This window comes from Ambystoma mexicanum, chromosome 10 (assembly GCF_040938575.1).
Source record: "Ambystoma mexicanum isolate Mex_15411 chromosome 10, UKY_AmexF1_1, whole genome shotgun sequence".
NCBI classification, from domain to species: Eukaryota; Metazoa; Chordata; class Amphibia; order Caudata; family Ambystomatidae; genus Ambystoma; species Ambystoma mexicanum.
In genome coordinates, this window is record NC_090932.1 from 808199074 (window position 1) to 808216888 (window position 17815).

The window sequence follows — 17815 nt, forward strand, 5'->3', positions numbered from 1 at the left end:
GCAGTGAGTGGGAGAAGATCTCCACTGACAGATGGGTGCTGGACGCTCTCGCCCACTGACATACCCTGAAGTTTTAGCACAGGTGTCCGCGGATCCCTCCGGTGGCCCGGCAGGAGCAGCACATCCCTCAACTCTTGGAGGAGGTACGGGCCATGCTGTGAAAAGGGGCGATGGAGCTGTTTCCATGACGACTCTGGTGCTCTGGAGTCTATTCCAGATACTTCAAAAAGAAAACCGGGGGCTGGTGGCCCATTCTTGCAACGTCTCAACAAGTACCTCAAGTCCCAAAGATTCAGGATGGTCCTGTTGCAGCATGTGCTCGGCCAACTGGAAATAGTAGACTTCTTGACGTCGCTGGACCTGGAGGACGCCTAATTCCATGTCCCCATTCACAAGAAGCACCAAAAGTTCCTACTCTTCATAGTGCAGGGACGGCACTACCAGTTCAAGGCCCTCCCCTTCAGCCTGAAGTCAGCCCCCAGGGTGTTCACAAAGTGGCTGGCACCGGTGGCGGCCCATCTGCGTCTACGGAGGATACACGTGTACCCATACCTCGACGACTAGCTCATTCGGGCTAGTTCGCAAGAATTAGTCGTCAAAACACAGACGTCTGTCCAGCTGCTGACGGATCAGGGGTACTCCCATCAATTATCCGAAGTCCTGCTTGACACCATTGCAGAACGCGCTGTTCCTAGGAGCCAGACTCAATACGGTCTCCTGCCTAGCGTCGCCCTCGGAGGAGAGAGTAGCAGCCATTCTGGGGAAAGTGCAATAGCTGTTGTCGCTGAAGACCGCCATGGTGTGGACCATCAAGTCGCTTCTCGGCATGATGTCGTCTTGCATCTTCCTTATCCATCTCTGCAGTTTACGGATGCAACCTCTTGAGGAGATCCCGCTCGACGAGGAGTTCCGTCGGGCGATAAGGTGGTGGGGCATTTACTCCGTCGCCCGGGCGGGCACATGATTTCAAAGCCCCCAACCCCAAACCAGGAAACGGTCACCATGGACACTTCCCTGGAACGCTGGGGAGCCCACACCGGACGTCTGCATGCCAGAGGCCTGTGGCTGACGGAGGAGAAGGATCTTCACATCAATATCCTGGAGTCAAGAACACTATGTAGCGCCATGATGCCTTCAGGCGAATGTGCGCTTTTTAAATATCCATAACATAACCCAACCATTGCAGAATTCCTCAGCAGGCCGTTGCGCTCCTGCCACGAATGGGAACGTTGGCAGGACCAGGTGGACTGCATCTTCATCAAGTGGGGCGGTTCTAAGTGATTTTACTAAACCCAAAGGTTCGACTTCCCAAAAGTTCAACAAATAAAATGCATTTTTTTATTTCCCGCAAATATATATGTGGGGGGAGACCCCCCACAGCCCTCCCACCTTACCCATACAAATATTTTGTATACTTTATATATAGGAAATTGGGGGTTGAACTTTTGGGAGTCGAACCTTTGGGGTTAGGTAAAATTGTACAATACCAGTGGGGCAGGCCCCAGATTGATCTGTTTGCAACGGCAGCAATCTCCAAATGCCAGATGTTTGCCAGCTGATTCCACCAACCGAGTCGTCTCGGGGGCTGCGTTCTCCTTCCCGTGGGAAGGGCTGTTTCTGTACGCGTTCCCGTCTTTGTGTCTCCTGCTACGAGTAATCAACACAATCAAACAGTGACGATGCAGGATGATGCACATTGCCTGGTGTGGCCGAGGCAGAATTGCTACCAGGACCTTCTCAAGCTGTCGGCATCGCCTCCAGTCAAACTGCCAGTAGTCCCGGATCTTCTCACCAGAGACGGCGGCGCAATCGTGCACCATGACCAGGATCGCTGAACCTGAGGGCTTTGCTCCTGCAGCCCTATAGTTTGGAGAATACGAGTTGCCAGCGGACTGCAGGGAGGTCCTTGCCAAGGCCAGAGCTTTGTCGACTCTGAAGTCCTTCAGTCACAAGTGGATGCGTTTCTCTACGTGGTGCCTGTCGCAGAAGATCACCCCGCTGAGGGTCACAGCCCCACGGATTCCTCCATACTGAGACACCTGAAGGTGTCTCCCGAACTAGTCCCCGGGGATCTGTCATGCAGGTGGCCAGGACACGGCCATCACCATTGGATCCAGTTCCTGGGGTGGACCAGTGAGTGAGGGTCACCTGGATGGGGGTGTCCTCGGGGAGTGGAAGTGGGACACAGATGTGTGAGATGCGTTATCCCAATTCTTTCAACACCTTTTCCCAACCTACCACGTAGGGCATTCAGAAACACTGCATCCCCCCCCTTTTCCAACTCAAACACTTTTGCACACCACGAAAGACAAAGGATGTGCATGTTCTGCCTCACACCCCCAGCAGGAGTCCTCTGCCCAGATCCCCCTCCCTCACAGCGACTTCACTAATATCCCAGAAATGGGCCTGCGTTCCAGTCAACCTCAGGCCTGCTTTTCATGAAAACATAAGTGAAAACTCTGTGTGACTGCTGGTGCAGGAAGGCCCCCCAGCCTGGGGCAGCAGAGACAGAGGGCAGGAGGTAGCTGGGCTAAGGGTGGAAAACACATATATGGCACAGTTTTTTGCGCAATCGTATTCAAAGTATCTCCTACGTGGTGGCCTAGTCACGAGGCACTCACTGTTCACCCAGCCGTTCTTTCGAACTCTGAAGGTGGCTTCACATCAAATGGTACGGAGCACAATAATAATGTCCCAAAACACGGCATTCCATTCTTTCGTGATTCCCTCCAAGCGCAGATAACTGCAGCGCGCTGCCTGAATGAAATGAGTTTGAGAATGTTTCGCCTTTATCATGTGAAATTCATTAAAGTAAAGAACCCTATAAAACGTCCGCGCTCGGGAGCATAGATACATTAGAATATACAGTTTGTAATGGCAGGTTTTCTTTCAAAAGTTATTACCTTCATTTTCCCTTTTTAAAAGATAAAAATAAAGCGAAAACTGGAACTATATCTTTGTAGTCAAACCAGCACAGAAAACTTTACAAACACTTTTCTTAATGTTTTCTGTAACGAGAGCTTGACGATTCACCATGGGTGGGGGTGTAGATCCTTTAGGAAAGCGTGTTTTCAGGTGGTCTGTGAAAGATTGTACAACTCCGTCCATCCACAGTGATTCTTAACACAGCTGGGCAAACCATATAATAGGGCACTTTTTTTTTATCCCTGGCAAGCTTTTTGGACTCTGTAAATAGTTTTCTTTGCGCTACAATCTCCTTAGGGAAGTCATTAAAAAGCATAATGATACACTTTTCACCCCATTTAAGCACACCCATTTCTCTGGTTCTTCTCAACAGCATTTCTTTCACAGGGTATCTCCAGAATTTCACCAGGAAGGCACGTGGGGGTTGGCCAGCTCCAGGCTTGGGGGCAAGGGTACGGTGTGGACGTTCAATTTCCAGTATTTTCCCTGGGGACATGACTAACAGCGTGAGCAGTACCTTTTTGTATAAAGTCTGTAGGACGACCATTCTCCACACCTTCTGGGAAACCAATAATCCTCCAATTGGATCTTCTACTATAATTTTCTTGTTCAGAGATCCTCTTGTTAGCGGTCTCAAAAAGCACTGACGTGGCTGACGCTCTGGTCTCCAAGGTAAGCAGTCTATCCTCCAATCCAGAGACCCTGGTTTCCAGTTCTTCAGTGCACTTCTTGACCATAGATTGGTCCTTTTTCATTTCTAACAGTCTGTTTAATCTTCCCAATAGACAGCACAACTCCATCCAGGATTTCATTTAGGTAGTCCTTGGCAGATTGCCCTTCAGGCAGTGCTCCAACCAGGCACTTTTCATTTTATCTGACTCTTTTTGAGGGCTGGGAATCTCCATTTAGAGTGTCTGCAGGCTCATCTTCATCTTCACTCCCTACTCTTGATTTCCTGGAGGGAGGGCTCTTCCACCATTTCAACTGTCTGCCATAATTATATTAGCAAGGTTGTTTCAGCAGGAGCAGAGCTCTCAAGCTGCCATTGCTTCAAACTTCATTGAGGTTTTGAAAACCTTAAAACCTCTTATAATACATTGTCCATGTTTACACCAGAAGCGGAGTAACACGTTTACACGTTATGTGCATAATCCTGATGTGATTGGCACGGAAGCCTTTTGGGTTTACCTCTTTTATGGTCAACAGACTTCTTTAATGATTCATTTAATTAAGTTGTGCAAGTATTTTTATACTTAATAAAATTATATAAAAATAATTATATTACTATTTTGCTATGCTATTTTGTGGATATCAACTGTTGTGTGTAATTTGTTTTGTTAATCATGGATGCTGCTGTTTTGTGCAATGCTTGTAACAAACCTTTTTTTATATTGGATACATAAATTGTATTGTAATAACTTTGTCTAAGGGTTGCTTTAAACCACAGCACAATACAAAAATCATATTACCCGTTTTCAAATTCTGTTCAGACATTTTCGGCTACATAACAATGTGTATGTTTATTTATGTCCTCTATTGATTGATGTTTTGTGGGGCTTGTTGTGCTGTCTTGGATCACTTGAAGGTGCCATGGAGAAATGAAAGTGAAATGGGGTGAGGCGAGTGGAATAGTAAGGGAGTGACCAGAACTAGATAAAGGGTTAAAACATAAGTATTCACTATGAATTGACCACATTCCCTGTTATAGCCGTGCTTGTTGGATCACAGAATGACCTATATCCATGTGATTTGTGTTTTTGGCAAGTCTCATTGAGAAATGTGGTTGACGTACCTGCTAAATCATACAACTAATCCTGGCTTTTGCCTAGACTATGCACCCTTTTTCCATTTTCAAAATATATTTTGACTGCCAGGCCCTGGTCAGACTGTTAAAAAAATATATCTTTGTAGCATGGCACAAACCTGACACTCTGTAGGAGCAAGTACACCTACTCCAAAGCAGTGACCTAGCTATTGCTTGGTTCCCATCAAGCACTTGCATCTGGCCATGTAAACCTAAATTACACAATGCCTCCTCTTTGGTGCATAATGATAAAACCAAAGAAAAATGCATTCTAGCATTCATCAGAACACGACCACATAGAGGACACCACAATGTGGGTTTTAAAATCCGTATTTAAAATAAAATCTATTGAACTAGCTGCAGCTTTAACCTTCATACAATGGCCATGCGTTATATTTCAGAATGGGATTAGTTAAAGTTAAAAATATACCAATGATTTTGGCACCTAAGTAGTAAATGGTTGTTCTCTACTGAGGGGGGAATAATGTAGAAAAATGTCACTCTTTTAGCCCAGGGAACACAAAACCTTTACCCTACCTAACATGTTTTCCCTGCCTCTAGTAGCCCTCTGTATCCCCTCTGTTTGTTTCCAAGTGTACCCTTGATATTTTATCCTTCTAATAGTATTGTGCCCTTTTACTGTATTCTCTTTTCGGTAGCGCTCCCTGTTAATTCAGTTAGGCCTGCTCTTTCTAGCACCCTTTAAAGAACGCTCATGGTGGCTACTTCAATCAGGACGAAGGATTTATGAGGGGCTTTGTACTTTCCCCCGAACTGGGTATTTCGTGTGCGCACACCACAGCGCTGAAATAACGAGCAGACACGGAGCTGCAAACATTAACGTCCGCTTTATTCGTTTCTCCTCCAGCTCTTCGTTAACACCGCCTCCCAACGTCACTTCCCACCCGGCCTCCTGCCTTCCCCTGTCCCACAACTAGAACGTCAACATGACATGCCCCCACCAATTTAAACAGTTACCCAACATGGATAAGAATATACAGGAACATTGTTCACTAGGCCATTCGCTCTATGAGGTAGCAAAACGTATTCCTGGCTCTCTGAGGGTGAGAGCTCAAGTGTTCAGCAAGTTCACTTGTTTGAGATCTTCTACCGACATCCTCCAGGCCTGACACCTCTGAGTCTTTGTCATCCCCTTGATATGGGTCATCAGACACTTAGTCGATGGGTATCTCCACCCTTCCACAGTGACGGTGTGATCCTGAAAGGGGGACCTTCTTGAAGTGTGACGAGTTGCGTGTGGTCAGACCTCGGTCTCCTTGGGCTGTGATCATGGAGCCCTTTGTCTTGGTTATGATGAGTGGTTCTTCTTGGAATGTGGCTGTGTGCTTATAAGTCTGGGGTTGTTTTACTGCAACCACATCCCCTACTTCCAGGTGGGGGTCTAGAGCTTTCCGGTGACTATCTGCATAGTCCTGCATGCACTCTTTCGCAGCCTGATCCCTTTCTCTTACTTCAGTGTCCACTGGCGATCGGTCCTCTTGGTGATAGGCCTGGGGCAGCCGAGTCCTTATGTCTCTCCCAAACATGATCTCTGCTGTAGTTTTCCCTGTGGTGCTGTGGGGTGTGCTGCGATAATCTCTCAATAGCTGGTGTATCACCTGTTTGTAGGGTTGCCCAGTGAGTCTCGCCACCTGTAGCGCCCTCTTCAGATTGGCCATGAACCTTTCAATCATGCCATTTGGCCTGGGGCCACAATGGGCTAACCTTGTGATGATGGAACCCCATGTACTCACTGAACTTGGTAAAGCTATGCCCGCTGAACAGAGGCCCATTGTCCGTTTTCACCTGGTGAGGGACTCCGTAGGCCGTGAAGATGCGGTCCAGCAGTGGATTGACATGGTGGGTGGCTGTTGAGGATAGGATTTGGGCCTTGGGATATCTTGAGTATTCGTCCATAAAAGTCAGTACATACTCCCCCCTTCGATGTGCCCAAAGAAGTCTGCCGCAACTGCCTCCCATACACCTCTGGGGAGCTCGGACATTCTCAGTGGCTCGGGATGGCGATTTGGAGTAAGAAGACAGCAGGTGGGCATTGCTTCAGAAGCACCTCGACCATGGAGTCCAACTGCGGAAACCAAACTTTCTGGCACAACATATGCTTCATGGAGACCATGCCACGATGTTCCTCGTGGGCCAACTCTATCACTTTTCTTTTCAAAGAGGTGGGGATCACTACCTTGTGACCTTTTAGCAGGAGACTGCCTCAGAGTGCCAACTCCTTTCACTTGGAGAAGTCTGTCCACCTCTTGACGTTCCTACTATGATGCGAGATGGCCTCGTTCCTTGGCCGGGCCCGGAGCCCTTCGCACACAATTTGGCAGGCCTGATCTGCATCTACTTCCTGCACCAGACACGATGGTTCGATGCCCTTGGGCACTGCTTGTTGGATCAGGTATCGCAGGTAGCAGTCCGCCACTGAAGGTTCAGGTGTGCACTCCGCTCGGGGATGTCGGGATAGAAAGTCTGCCCAGTTTTTCCTCCTTTCCAGGTCTATGTATGATCTCAAAGGCGTAGTCCTGTAGCCGTAACACCCATCTTGCAATGCGTGGTGGCATCTTGGCTTGCGGGTTAACGTAGAGGAATAAGAGTGCTTGATGATCTGTCACTACTCGGAACGATTTTCCGTAGAGGAACAGGTGAAAGTGTTCACATGGCCAAAACACTCAGAGACTTTCCTTCTCTGCCTGAGAGTAGGCTTGTTCTGTGACAGAGAGGCTCCTACTGGCGTATGCGACGAAATGTGTTTGTGTCGGGTCTTTTTTGTTGATCTGACCCAAGATGGCACCTAGCCCCACTGGACTTGCGTCTACAGTGAGTTCTGTCTTCCGGTCCGAGTTGTAGTATGACATATTTTCGGCCCTGGCCACCCTTTCTCGAATTACTTCGAAAGCATGTTGGCACCCTTCCGACCAGTTGAACACTGCTTTTTGTTTGGTCAGTGGTCAGAGGGGCTCACTGACGGTGGCAAAGTCCTTTATGTATCTGGTAAAGTAGCTTGTGAGGCCTAAAAAGGACCTGAGTTCCGAGGTGGTGTCTCATTGAGCGCGCCAACTTTAACCGGATCAGGTGTCATGCCGTTTTCAGAGAACACGTGGCCAAAGAAGCGTGTTTTTTTTCTTTTTTTTTTTTCTCTTTGTTGAGGGTGAGGATCGTGGCTTCAAGGGCCATGCACACCTTACCCAGGGTTTTGTCGATTTCCTACATCGGTTCAGAAAACCAAGATGTAGTCACTATAGTTCAGACAGTTCCGGATGTGCTTGATAATGTTGTGGACTTCTGCCTGAAATATCTCAGCCACCGATGAGACCCCAAAGCTCAACCTTTTATATTGGTACAATCCTTAGTGAGTGACGAATGTCGTGATATTCCGACTTTCTGGACTTCGGACCAGCTGGTGGTAGCCCTTTTTCAGGTCCAACTTTGAGAAGACTTTGGCCCCGTTTAACAGATGTATTATATCAGTGATACATCGAGCAATGTGTCTTTCCCTTCGGATTGCCTGGTTTGGCCGTCTCATGTCCACGCATAGCCTTATTGCGTCAGAACCCTTCTTTGGCACAGGGACAATGGGCGAGACCCATGTGGTGGGACCCGTCGCTGGCTCTATGTCTTTTTCCAAGAGCTTGTGCAGTTCGTCCTCAACCTTTTTCTGAATGTTCACTTGTATGCCCCTATATTGTTGGGCTACAGGGCAGACCGATTCATCGATGTGTAGCTTTGTCTGTTGCAGAGCTTTCCAATTCTTTCAAACAATTTGGGGTATAGGTTCGTTATGTGCACCGGCTCTGTGTATTTCTGGACCATGATCTTGTAGAGCACGTTTATTAGACGCATTTCAATGGCCGCTTTCTTTGACAGTCTTCAGCACTTGAATCAACACTTTTTCTTGTCCATTGGATCTGCATGAACCCTTAAATTGTCCGGTAGACTTGAGGGGTGTGGTGGTTCCGTATGCATACATTTCTGACATTGTGGTAATTCTTTGAAGACCTTTTCACTAATCACGTTCACTGTTGCCCCAGTATCAACAACAAATTCAGTGGGCCTTTCATTCAGTTTTACGATTAGAGTGGGACTGTGTTCCGTGGCCACTGCGTTGCCTAAAGCATACACATATGCTTTCTTTCGGTTTTCACTCCTCGAGTAGCTAACTTTGGATTCTGACAGATTGCTCAACTAAGTATCGCACATGGCGTTGGGAGCGTTGCTCTGGTCGCACTTGGGTTACATATTTTCTCCTTTCCCTTCTCTTGCTCCTGTTTCTCTACTCCCCGGTCCTTGGGTTCGGGGTCCATCGGTCTCGCTGATGGATGTGATGTTGCCCCTGATGGTTGGGATGTCGAAGGTAGAGGTTTTGGTTTGTATCTGGGAGGAGCGTCCCTCCCTCTATCCCTTCTTGTGTCCCAATTGAGTCGGCAGACTGCCTTGAAGTGTCCATCTTCACCACACATGGCACATCGTTGCCCACTGGCCGGGCAGGACCCTTCGTGGGGATATTCAAAACCACATTTGAAACCGTCGGGTTCATCTGGCCTTCTCTCCTGCTGCAGTCGATGTACCGTGTCTCCTGTGGCAGTGGTGTTAAAGCTTTCAACCTGCAAGTCCACCGCCCTTTCCGCCCTGGAAAGCGTCAGTATTTCCTCCAAAGTGCAAGCTTTCTGTAGCAACTTCCTTCGAAATGTCGGGGATTCACATCCTGCGATCTGCGATCGTAGGGCCTCAGTGTTAGAGTAGTTTGCAAATTCGCATTGCTTCATTTTGATTCTTAATTTCATGACGTAGGCGTCCATCATCTCACCCTTACCTTGTTTGGTGCTGTGAAACAGGTGTCGCTCATAGTCCACGTTAGTGTGTGGGGTGAAATATGCTGACAGCGCTGTGTTGAATTCCTCTAAGGAGCCTATAGATGTTGCAGGCATTTCATCAATGGCACGCGTAGCCGGTCCAACTGCCAGTTTGAGCGGACATTTTTGTCTGTCATCCTCGATGGGCCCTGTGGCCCCCATGTACAACTCAAAATCCCTCATCCATCGGGACCATCTAGGCCCCATGTTGCTAGTGCCTGCAACATCAAAACCCCCTGGCATCTGGGCTGTCAAGGAATCCGGCAGTCTATATTGGGCCTGCTCTTGTGGAGCTGCTGGCCCTTCGTTCAATACGTCTTGGCCCCCATCCTGGGCTTTCACCCCATCCTGGGCAGACATCCTCCCTCCTGTGGTTGCTTCCTAGCGCCTACTGATCCCCACGGCCGCCTGTGAGGCACGAGCACCGTGTCTGTGTGAGTGTCCTAGGTCCCTGCACTGGGTAGGCTGTCCCTTGAATGGCTGCCAACAGGTAGGAGCACCATTGTGATGGCCTTTTCCCCCACTCACCACATGCAGACTGTCACTGCTGCAGCCCGGGCTGTGTATTTGCTCAGCCGAGCGTTCCTCTATGGGCAGGCACCATTTCACCACGCACGGCCTGGGATCTGCTTGTGTCGCAGTACGCACTTCCACGTGGGCGACGGCTGTTCCTCCAACACCCGCTCTGCTCCATGTCACCGTGGGCATTGCACATCCAGTGCGTCCCCCTCGTTGCAAGTGTGATGGCTGACCTGGGTTTTTCATGCGCGCACACCGCAGTGCTGAAATAACGAGCAGACACGGAGCTGCAAACATGAACGTCCTCTTTATTCGTTTCTCCTCCAGCTCTGCCTTAACCTACCTCCCAACATCACTTGCCTCCCGCCTCCCCCCGTCCCACAACTAGAACGTCAACATGACAGGCTTATAGCCAGTAATTGTCCAGAATTCCTCTTTTCTTAATGGGTGAGCCACCATATTTGTAATCTGTGGTGTTCCCAAGGCCTGTACCGCTCCACTCCAATTCCACTCCCCCCCCCACCCCCCCAACACCTTGCACCCAAATCACTGGATTGAGCCAGTGCGCTCGCTTTCCCCGTTCTTCCCTCTTAATTTTACTCTTTCCTCTTTTGAGCCATGCACTTGCCCCCTTTTCTGTGTAGCGCAGACACATCCTCATACCCACACCCTGCACTGCCACGCAGCATTTTATCTTGTCCCCTCTCCCAGCCGTTGCTTCCTGCATGCCTCACCTTCTTTCTCTGTACCTCAGTTCCACGTTCCTCCACTACTTGTCCTTTCCACAGCCTGCATTCTCCGAACTTGCCTGTCTTTCTCTGCTCCACCCAGACACTATTACCTACTGCTTCCACATGCTGTGCCGTGTCCCCATAGCAAAGTGGCACCAGATCTGCTCGTTTTTTACTCTGGCTTTTGTTTCCCCTCACACCATGGCTAAGCTTTAGCACCCTCAAGTGGGGTCAGTTTTCCTTGGTCCCTGTAAATTGGGCTTTCCAGGCATCTAAAAGACACATTGCCCCCACGCCTGGGCTCTCATACTTCACAAAAAAGTTACACATGTGTTACTTTTGAAACTTCTCTTACACGGCACATGCCTGAGTAGGCATAAAGTATACATGAACACCGGCTGCACCCTACTGCACAAATCCTTGCATTGACACCTTTTTCAGCGCTTACCATGTTTTCGTCGCCTCGCTTTAAACGCCATTTTCCCTGTCGTGTTTTCACCACATTTTTGTTTAAATATGTTTGGTTGCAAAACCCTTGGCAAATGTGCTGGGTGATTTAATTAGCCTAAGAGCATGATCTCTTCAAATGAAACGATTGTTGGTTAAGTCGCTGCAACCTTTTATTTATTTGTATAACGACAATTGTTTCAACCCTCTTGGGTCATTTTCAATGCTAATCGATGTACAACCAAAGATTACAACAAGGTGGATCACCTAGATAGTGAGTGTTTAACCAGTGGTGGATAGTCCCATTGATTATGTCCAGAGCCGTGTAAACAAGGCTAATGGTGGGAGGTCAGGTTCATGTGTTGTATTAAACAATCCTTTGTGGAGCAGTATGTTAAGTTAGTCATGTTTGGTAAGAAAAAACACTATTGGTAGCGAGCAGTAATGGCAAAGCATGTTGGCAATATTTCAGTTCCATTGTGTTTGCATCGTAGAGAGAGAAGATGGGAAGAAAGGGAGAGGGGAGATAGCTCATATGAGTGTAGTAGTGGCCCTCCAATAATGGGTCTGTGCATGGGCTTGCGTCAGAATCACGTTGAGGCATGGAGGGCAGACTTTACCGATAGTAATTAATTGTAGTTCATTGAGTGGTCTGTAACCGCGGTCACGGTCCTTGGTGGTCAAGGTCTGGGGTCACAGCAGTGGCAGGCAGTAGTCCCTGGAGGACAGTCCCACCAATGTATGTTGAGCAGGAATATGTGCGAGGGTTTAAGGAGAATGAGGCAGGTTAAAGTGCCCATGGCCAGAGCTGACCGCTTCTCTGGTGTGTCAGTTAGGTGGCTGGTAGGTGCTGGCAATGTTGGAAATGGAAAAAATCTGGTGGGGGATCCCACGAGGCCCGGGGTGTGGGCAGAGTTTGGGGGCTGGTGGCGGTGTCCGAGGAGGTGGGTTTTAGAGGGGGCAGAGCTGGCAGGTGACCTCAAAAACTTTAATTTGGCGGCAAATGAGCCAGAAGAGCACTTATGGCGGCAATGAGCTACTCCGCCCCCCCTACGCCAGGCCATTGTGAGTGCTTTTTTTTTTCCTTGCGCAAAGTAACCCAGCGCAGAGCATGGGTTTGTTGGTGTTTGGGTCGGCTGACTCTGGCCGGATCCAGAGATCCGGCTTCACATCTGTGCTCGAGCTAGCCAATTCGCATTGTTCCATAGCTTGCCAGTAGGCTTGAAGTTAATACGTTGCCGCCTGGGGGCGGGGGGGGGGTCTCGGCCAACGCCAGCGCCTGATGATAAATGTATATGTGCGTTACGGTTGGGAAGATGCTGGGGAACTTAGTGTTCAGTTGTAGGGCCGCCTGGTGCCCTAGCAATGCGTAGACGTATGGTTTCGCCCAGATGGTGTGGACGGGCAAGTGCTGGAGTGAGGCCATGTGGGACCCGGCTGGGCATAAGCAAATTAATGGTTAATTGCGTGAAGGGTTGGCGGAGGAAAGTATCTGGTGAAGAGTGGGGGCAATGGCTGAATTGGGGCCTAGTGAGGCCAGGCAGGTCATGGGTGAAGTTGAAAACAAAAATAAGTTTTCATGGCAAAATACAAAGGTGTGGGAGAGTGTCTGGTGAGGCTTACCTGAGGAGCTTAGTCGGGCTTGGTCAGTCTGCCGGGCAGTTTGCACTGGTAATGTAGTGCCGGCTGTCATGTTTGCTTCTTCATTTAATAGTCATGGCATGTCAGGCATAGTGACGTTTCAGTAGCGCATTTGAATAGTTTGAATTGGGACGCGCAATAGGTAGTGGCAACTTATGGTTGCTTGATGGCCCACCTCACCCCATCTGGGCAAGGTAGTTTGAAGCTCGTAATTGGGCACCTCCCCAAAATGGTGTGCGGGGGAGGCAGGCTAGATTTCCGGAAAAATTGCCACCGACCCCACTGTACGAGTGGGCATAGGAGTTGAATGAGCCTGTGAAGATAATAGTTCTAAAGTTAAACGTGGCCAGAGCGGGGTGTCAGTGATTTGGATGGAGTGGCCCTGGTAAGTGCCCTGACCCATCTGGGAAGTAAGTGGTTGCTTACTGGACGACTGATGCTATGGGCCGGGTCCGTGAACATGCTCTCTCATATTTGCGATATAGTGAAGGGAGGCTACGCCAAGTAAGCCAGGGGTGGTGACAACATTTGTATGTTTATTTACCATGTCTGTGTCATACGTGCTGTTTTTGATTGACATCATTTAAAAAAATCATTCATAAATCACCATAAAACCATTTTTTACAAGAAAACATTCAATTCATGCTCCTTATTCAGTTCAGTTATCACCAATCTGTGTCTACAGAGGAGTCTTGCTTCATGTTGACGATGATGCAGTTCCCTGTTCCCTGTATTAACTCCAAACCTACTGGAACAGGGCTATCCCACCAGGTACGGGGTCGTGATGTGAGTGAGCTTGACCTAGCCGATTTGCATTGTTCCATAGTTCTTTAATTGAACTGATAGATGGTCTACTACATTGCAGATTAATGAAATGCACCTGATGAAGGGATTCGAAATCCCGAAACGTGTTGTGCTGAAGACTGTGAATATAAAGATGAAGTAGAACATTGAATTTACATCTCATTGTATTATTGTTACCAGATGGAAATACTGTTTATACTACTCACTCAATTTTTGCTGATTCTTTCAGCATTAAGGTGTGCAGGGGGGCTGGAGTGTCCAATACTCTGACATCCTTCAGTTGCCTTTGATATCCATCCTCGTGTCAAGGATTTGTTACCTCCTATGAACCAAAATTGTCTTTAACTATCTTCAGATATTACTGAAATTGTACTAGAATAAAGGTGTGCATATATACCGCTTGGATGCTCAGTCTTTCCAAGCTGTCCTCATCCTCAAAAGCGGAATTATGTACAGAGAGGACGATGCAAGAACCCTGTCTGAAGCACGAGCTGACTCGTCTTTTCAGCCTTCTGACCTTCAACCTGGGAATGACCAAATCTTCCATAATCCTCCTTCCCAAGTGGTTTAGGGTCCCTCGTCTACTGGGGTCTCATTGCTGTTTCATAAGATGGTCAGCAAACAATGTACACACCAGCTGCCCCTGGAAACGACCAGACTGCTGGCACAGCACTGTTCTTTTTTATTTTTTACCCCAGTGTTTTGCTCCCGTGACGATCTGGTGTTCCTGGCGAGCCTTTTTTTTTGTTTGATTTCTTAATCCCCTGGCTACTACTTTCCCACCAAGAGTCATGTGGGACTCACTCCACTGGAACAACAAACTGCTCAATGGGGACACTTTTGCACAAAGGTATCTTTCCCACCAAAGACTTCCCCTAATCTGCAAACCTGGTCACATTAACTCTTTGAATTTCGTGGCCTAGATAAGAAAACCGTTTACATAACCTGTTACTGCATTATGTTTTCTAGGAAGGACTTTTACTGAAACTCTTCAGCGGCACCTTTTTTGTTTTACAAGGTTTACTTCCTAAGTATAGTGGTTTTTCTCTTTGCATTTTCTTAGTTAAAGATATATGTTTTTAAATAGCGTGTGGATGTTCGCTTCTTGGTTATGAATGAAGCGCCTACTGTGCTAACTCCCCCTCCACCTCCAGAGCTTTGACTTGGAGAGCCTGCTGAGCTTGAGGGTATCACTAGCAGTACCCAAGCCACAAAGATGCACCTAACACTCTGACCACAGGGTTTAAGGAAAATCTCCCTAAAAGCCCCTGAATGACCCTGGTCATGATAAGGTAATTTGAGTAAGTAAAACTCAGGGTGTTTTCACTTTCAAAACAGGCTTACTCTCTACTTACGTGTCTGTTTCTTTTTAACTTCGACTCAAGATAAAGATGTGCAAGGAGCGTTGTGTGTCAGACATTCAAAATGTAAATTTTTTCTGCATACTACTGTCTTGTTTTTTATTTTTTGTTTTACTTTACCACCTCCTTGCAAGCTTTAAAAGTATAGTGTACAACAACGAAGCCCCTATTAATACTTTCAGCAAAGCACTGACATTGTTAAAAATGTGCTATGTATATTCTAAAGCTGCTTGAAAAGATACACAGGCACGATGAAGCCCCCCATGTGTATTTTATTCATTTAAAAAAGTGTTTTTTGTCGGTGTTCTGATATACCATCCTGAAATACATTGGCTGCTTCTTTTGACCTGACACCATTGTGACATAGGTAGGAACATTATGGCATTGTATTTCGCACTGCCCATTAACATGAATGTGATATTTCTATTATTATGTAGGTACTAATCAAGAAGTGCTACGATCGCAATAAGCGACAACGTCGCAGAAATTGGAAACTTAAAGAAATGGACAAGGATAAAGAGGGCATGGATACCGACGATGAAAGGTGCGGTGTTCTTTCAAAGTAATGGTTTTGTGGTTTCATCGTTTGGAAGCATTAGTGCTGCTGCAGATGCAAGGAGTTGTTTGGAGCAGACTTTTACTTGGTGAATGGAAGGAAGCTTTGTTGTAGTCTGGCTAAATTATTTGGGACAAAAGTCAGGGGGCTTGGCTATAGTAGGGTTGAAATAATATGAATACAACACTGTTAACTCACCTCTGATGTTCTCCGGGTTACGCAAATGATCAATGTCTGTTTGTCTTGATAAAAATGTACATTTAATGTTGTCTAGCCACGTATTACAGAACTTTAACTCCAGAAATTGGAACACATAGAGTGATACAAACTTTAGTGAGGATTTGAAAACTTTCTGCGCGTCACATGAACCGTTCTTATTATCCTATAGTTTCACTAGAGAGCATTTCCTCTAAAAAGTATTCACCACAGTTCAAGAAAGCAGTCTTATAGGAGCTTACACAGATGGTAACGTCAAAAATGATGTAGAAAATAAAGTGAAGTCACGGAGGACTGTGGAGTGTGTGACCTAACTATTGCGCAAATGTGTTGATTTTGCCTTTGACATATACTTTGCATCAATGTTTCGTTTTTCTTCATATTGGGCATATTGCAAGTATTTTACTCCACACATTGTTTCGTTTCAATTTTGCTTTGGGGAACCTTTGCTGCTGCAACAGCTGTTTTGAAAGTAATGATGCAGTTTAACTGAGAATACTCAAAGCTTAATGTTGAAGTACAGTTGGGGTCACAATGCAAAACAAAGAATAATGGCTGGAAGGTTTAGAATGAATCTTAAACCTCTGGCAATTGCTCTGGGCAACCTTCCAAAACCTTAGTCTTCACCTGGCAAGCCATTACAAAAAGGGGAAAGACCATATGCAAATTCAGGCTTGGTCCCACTCTCCAAAGGGACAGTGCGGCATGAACTGCTAGGTCACATCCTTTTTGCATAAGACCACAATCATCGCCACTCTAGTTAGTGATCTGGGGAAATCTGAGAGGTTAGAGGTTAGCCAAACCCAATCAATGTAAGCGTGGAGAGTGATTAAGGCTTAGTCTCAGCAGAAATTCAGTGGGGTCATGGGTCCACAATGAGTCCACACAGTGAAGCTCACAATAATTCAATTTAGGCAGCGAAGTACGAAAATACTTTTATAGTCCTAAAAACACACACTAGAAAAATGAAACAAGCAGGTGGTAATATCACACAATACTCAATGATCACACATATATACAATCACCTTAGGTTGTAGGAAAGTATACAATAACTTAGACAACAAAAATAAGGTATTTAGTGATGCAGTAGAATGAAACCAGTTCACAAGAACGATGCCCTAACATTAGAAGTTCTATCCCTGAATCTGATGCAGATTTTCGATCATGACTAGGCAGGTCAACTGGCAGTTGCTGGAGGTAGTTTTTCCCTCTGTAGGATCCAGTAAAAGAGGGCCAGGAGCTGCGGGTGCAAGGATTCTTCTGGTCAGCTCCAGAAGGAGAGTACAGCACTTTGCGAAGAAGAAATGCAGAAGGCAGCGATGCAGACCTCTTCAGGACACTTTACGAGATGGCGAAAGGCTAGTTCCAGCAACGGTTACCCCACATAGGCGACAGCAGGCATCTTTTCAGGTGCGGTTGAAGAAGACCTTCCAGAGCGCAATCCCTTTGTTAGGCAGCTGAAACTTGGCAGGAAGGCGACTTGTTGTACGAGCTGGCCTCCACCGAAGTTCTGGTGACGAATGTGGAAAGGTGACGATTCTACCAAGGTAGCCCACTGGAGAGCTCGTCAGTCCACCGGGTTGTCCAGGGACACTTCGGAAGACTCAGGATGGCTGAGTTCTCGAATGCGTTGAAACTGGTTGGTCACACCAGTCCAAGGTTGAAGCACTGGTCGGGGCCTTCGTAGATCAGGAAGTCCAAAAAATAATGCAAAAATGGTCAAGCTTTATCTGCTGCCACCAGCTTGGCTTTAGGCACATATAAAAATAACCAAAAATCCCAACTGTAAAAGATTAGGGTGATATGAAAGTTTGCCCACTGCACTTCTTTGTAAGGTGCTGTGTGCACTGTTAGAAAGTTACCAAAAAGACAAAAGGGGGAAAAAGAGTTTCCCTGTACTTATAGTCTGAATGACTGATAGTTTCCCCATGACAAATGAGCAAAAG

The 17815-nt window shown here is 47.1% G+C and overlaps 1 protein-coding gene across 2 annotated transcripts in view; it reads left to right on the plus strand.

The window, feature by feature from the left end:
- The window catches only part of NMD3 (NMD3 ribosome export adaptor), a 379934-nt gene that overhangs the window by 244302 nt on the left and 117817 nt on the right, over positions 1-17815 (plus strand). For both annotated transcript variants that reach the window (XM_069618472.1, XM_069618471.1), the window contains one exon: positions 15535-15641. In XM_069618472.1, the coding sequence (XP_069474573.1) occupies positions 15535-15641 (107 nt within the window). The remainder of the gene's footprint in view (positions 1-15534; positions 15642-17815) is intronic.